The following is a 4,519-nucleotide window of genomic DNA, read 5'->3' on the forward strand; positions in this document are numbered from 1 at the left end:
TATATATATATGTTTATATATATATATATACATATATATATATATATGTTTATATATATATATATATATGTATATATATATATATATATAAATATATATATATATATGTTTATATATATATATATATACATACATATCGCTGCTTCTTGACAGCGATGCTAGTTTTCTTGTCTTTTCAGGCTCTCCCTCTCTGTGGGCTCCAGTTTCTTTCTGTAGAGAGAAGCTCTAGGAATTGAAATTACAACTGAAATAAAATATCAATTGAAATAAATCTCCTTAAATTATATATATATATAAAAAAAACGGTTTATTGTTTGAGGACCCTAAGTCTAGAAGAAGACGCCAAATCCTAAAGTTTTGTTTATTTTCTTATTTTTCTGTCCACTTCAGTCCAAGGTGATAAAAAACAAAACGTGTTTGCAACTGGCTCGTTAGAAACTGCAAAGACATCATGACTCGAACCTTAATGATGTGCAACATCCACTCATCATCATGCACTAAAAACTCTTTCAACTTAACCGACCCGTTGATCTTTAAGTTTTAGTCCTCTATAAGTTAAATACATGTTTTATAAAGAGTTACAGTAGTTAGTGAAGGACATTCTTGTCTGTCCAAAACAAATCAGTGAATAGATCCTTGTAACTTTGTTGGACCAAGTCCTAATTCTACAGTGATCGTGGGGGGAGGGCAAGAGGAATCGGATCCAGAAGGTGGGTGGGGGCCGGATGAGAAAGAGGGTTTAGGATCCAGTCCATCCATCCGTCGGTCCTCCCAGACTCAAAGTGATCATTGTTCCCGTCTGATGAAGAGTCCGGCCCTTCAAACGAGGTAACGGGACACAAAGAACGATTGTTTGACTGATGCAGATGTTTGTGTGTTTGTTTGCAACAACGTGTCGAGTTAAACTGGACTTAAAAGTTGTCAAAAATACTCATTTTGATTGCAGCGTCAGCACATTTCTAACCTTTATGAAACTAATAACTTAGATAGAATTTTTGAAGACTTTTCAGATGCTTTGAGAGGATGAGTTGAGCAGAAATTCAATGTTAACCATTAAAACAACAATTCTGCTCCATTGGAGGAATCTCATTTCATCATGTGTTGATGGAGGATCCTTTTGGAGCTGATCTAAATATTGACCCAAACGTCCCGGCTTCAACTCCTCCTGTGGACTCATGTGACTCTGTGGAGATCGAGAAAAAAATTAAAAAAGGGAATAAAATAAGAGCTGAAGGGGACAGTTCTTTTGTTATTGTTGTTGCTCCAAGATAAGAGGATATTAGAGCTGGTGGGAAAGGAGCTTTTATGAGAGGAGACATGATCCAGTGGGGAAAAAGTGAAGTGCTTTCTGAAGAGATGAGATTTTAGCCTTCCAGGGGAGAACGGCTGTCCGCTGCAAATCGCCGGGGAAGGTCACCGTGCCTGAGCCTGGATGATGCGACTGTTTACAGGACGAAATTAAACCAAAACTAACCGAGCAAAGGAAAAAACACTGTCTCTGCAGGGAAAGTTGGCTCCACACACTGGATTCTTGTTAATCAATTTATTGTGTATATATATATACATATATATATGTATATATATATATATGTATATAAAATATAAGTAAATTTGAGAGCAGAAGCTGCGGTCCGTGTGAATTGTTTATATTTTGTATAATGTTTGCTGTGAATAATTGTTTCATGTATCAGATGCAGTACAGCTGGAGCACATCTGTCGGAGACGTTTCTTCACCTTACTGGACTCAAGGTGAGATTATTTTTTTGTGATTTTGTTGGTTTTTAAGTCACTTTTTTATGTTTGTCTGCTGACGCTTTTATAGATTAATTTTCCATATGGGATCGTTTACTATTAAGGAATAGTTAAAAACCAGATTAGATAGTAAAGATAAGGAAATAAGAACTGTGATGCCTTCGGAATGGGATGTTTAAATCACATAAAACTCATTTTAAAGCCCCGGATAAAATTCAAAAATCATAACAGACGTTCCAGCGGACCTGCAAGATTTTTACGAGCTACAAGTTTATCAGATTTGGCTGCTTTTTGCCGTTTTGAGATTTTAATTTTTACATTTGAGGTTTGTTTTTATGATTTACCAAACAACTGTTAACTGGACTGGGTTGAAATTTGAACATGAATAAGATAAGTTGATGAGTCATCAAGATTCCTCACAAAAGAACATTTTGCTTAAACATGGGTCAGGTTTACTGAATTTTATGCCTCCAGTGTTTTTTTTATTATCAGTCGGTGCCAAAAGGTAAAGGCACACGATAATGTTTTTACCTGTGTCTGTTTATACTGTTAGCAAAATATCTCATGAATCGCAAAATTTTTTTTTAATAAAAATTAAAAATCAATCACTGGATGAACTTCTACATCAAGAGAAATTGCACTTCCTGTCGAAATGTTTATTGTTGAAAAACTTGCTGAAAAACAGCTGAAATTAGTTTAAAAAAACATTTTGAATTGTAGCTGAAATGAAAGAATAAACCGTAGAAGAACGCAGACAGAACACATTTTTGCTGAATTATAGCACAAACTTTAGGAAATTAGATAAAATAAGCTTAAATTAGATAAACAAATAGCTGAAATGTAGCTGAAAAGGCAGAAAGAAACTTACATTACCAGAAGGAAGTGAAAAGAACTGTAATGAGCTTTAAAAAAAGTGGAATTAGCTGAAAAGGCTAAAATTGGTGTAAAGCAGCTAAAAAGTAGTTATAATAGCAGAAATGAGCATAACAAACTGAAATTACCATAAAGAAGTTAATTAGGTTGAAAATAACAAAAATTAAAACTTGAATTTATCTGAAAACAGCTGAAATTAACTAAAAATGCTGGCTAAAAATGATAGCTGAAAAGATAGAACAAGCTGAAATTAGCAGAAGAAAACAGAAAGAAGACATGTTTGCTGAAACAAAATGAGCACAAAACAGTGGAAATTATCTGAAAAAAGTGGACATGAGCAAAACACAGCCGAATAGTAGCTAAAAGGGCAGAAAAAAATCTTAAATTACCAGAAGAAAGTGAAGAGAGCAATTTGTGCTGAATTAGGCTGAGAAAAGTTTAAACGAGTGCGAAAAATGTGGAATTAACTGAAAAAGCTCAAATTAGCATAAAAACAGCTAAATAGTAGCTGAAATGGCAGAAAAAGTTGAATCATGCAGAATTAAGCTGAAAGGAGCATAACAAGGTGAAATTAGTAGAAAGAAGTTAGAAGTACAAACATTTTGTAGTTAGCAGAACAAATCAGAAGGCAGCATAAAACAGCTGAAATTAGCTGAAAAAAGTTAACATTTTGCAGATGGAAGCTGAAAGAAGCTGAAGAAGAACGAAAAGTGAAAGGAGCAGTAAACGGTTGTGAACACATCTGAAGATTTGAAGGATGGAAAATGATTAATTCATTTTCTATGAGGAAAAAATGGCAGAAAAGGCTAAAATATTTCAAAAAGCTAAAGTTGCACCAACACCAAAAGTCATAGCAGGATTGTCCTGAAAGAGCTGAACGTTTGGATTTATGATTTGGTGAAATGGCTTGAAAACTGGGGGATGAGAATCACACCGAAAAATGTACGGAAGCAAAATGGATGACGATCGTGTGAATGCTTCATAAACATTCGCACTGTTAACATTTGTAGTGGGACTAATTAAGGATGACTGATCCGTTATTGAGCTTTTTACACGCCTGTGTGTTTTGTCTCCACCTGGAAACTTCCTCTTCTGACCTGCAACTTCTGTTTGTTCAAAACTATTTAACAAAACTTCATATTCATATGCTTCATCACCAGATGGAGTGTTGCATACATTTATATTAATAAGGTCAAGGTCACAAATCAAGGTCAACGCTTGCTACAGTTTGCCTCTCACATTTCCTCCTCTCTCTTCCAGCAGTGCTGTTTCCAGACTGGGCCTACAAACCGGCCTGGTCTCCTGGTTCCAGGCAGGTGCAGCTCTGGCACTTCCTGTTGGAGCTGCTGGGCCGCGGCGAGGGAGGGGCCATCGGCTGGGGAGGGGAGTGGGGCGAGTTCGTCATCAGGGACCCCGAAAGGCTGGCCAGGCTGTGGGGGGAGAGGAAGGGCAAACCGCACATGAACTACGACAAACTCAGCCGGGCGCTCAGGTAAGGGGTCCTCTACAAAACGTCAGCACGTTACCTTTGAGGAAGAAACACCTGGGGGGACCTGCAGGACCAGGACTGACAGGAAACCGTCTTCTTGCAGGTACTACTACAACAAGCGCATCCTGCACAAGACCAAAGGGAAGAGATTCACCTACAGGTTCAACTTCAGCAAACTCATCCTGATCAACTGCCCGGGTCACCCGCCTCCACCCGGCCACCAGGTCACCACCAAGACTCCACCCCCACTTTAAGGGCTGGTCCCTGAAACTGGGCCACATTTACAAAACACATAAAAGATTAACTGTGATGTTTAAAGATTTAAAATGAAATATCCTGAACTGTTACCTCAGCTTTATTATTAATGTGGATTAGCAAGACTGGAACAGAACTCCTCTGAAAACC

The 4,519-nt window shown here is 37.4% G+C and overlaps 2 protein-coding genes across 2 annotated transcripts in view; one reads left to right on the forward strand and one right to left on the reverse strand.

Moving 5' to 3' along the window:
- The window catches only part of lig1 (ligase I, DNA, ATP-dependent), a 111,697-nt gene that overhangs the window by 93,348 nt on the left and 13,830 nt on the right, over positions 1-4,519 (reverse strand). The window lies entirely within an intron of this gene.
- Positions 1,683-4,368, forward strand: LOC119414843 (ETS domain-containing transcription factor ERF-like). Its single transcript, XM_037681965.1, has 3 exons — positions 1,683-1,749; positions 3,886-4,117; positions 4,218-4,368. The coding sequence occupies exons 1-3, from the start codon at positions 1,683-1,685 to the stop codon at positions 4,366-4,368; spliced, it is 450 nt and encodes a 149-aa protein (XP_037537893.1).

The sequence above is a fragment of the Nematolebias whitei genome, chromosome 9 (genome assembly GCF_014905685.2).
Source record: "Nematolebias whitei isolate Nwh7 chromosome 9, NemWhi1, whole genome shotgun sequence".
NCBI classification, from domain to species: domain Eukaryota; kingdom Metazoa; phylum Chordata; class Actinopteri; order Cyprinodontiformes; family Rivulidae; genus Nematolebias; species Nematolebias whitei.

Bases quoted from the DNA above. Each gene is read 5' to 3' on its own strand.
- LOC119414843 (XM_037681965.1), top strand. From the start codon at position 1,683: ATGTATCAGATGCAGTACAGCTGGAGCACATCTGTCGGAGACGTTTCT. The intron at 1,750-3,885 runs GTGAGATTATTT...TCTCTCTTCCAG, and splicing joins TTCACCTTACTGGACTCAAG to CAGTGCTGTTTCCAGACTGG. The intron at 4,118-4,217 runs GTAAGGGGTCCT...GTCTTCTTGCAG, and splicing joins AAACTCAGCCGGGCGCTCAG to GTACTACTACAACAAGCGCA.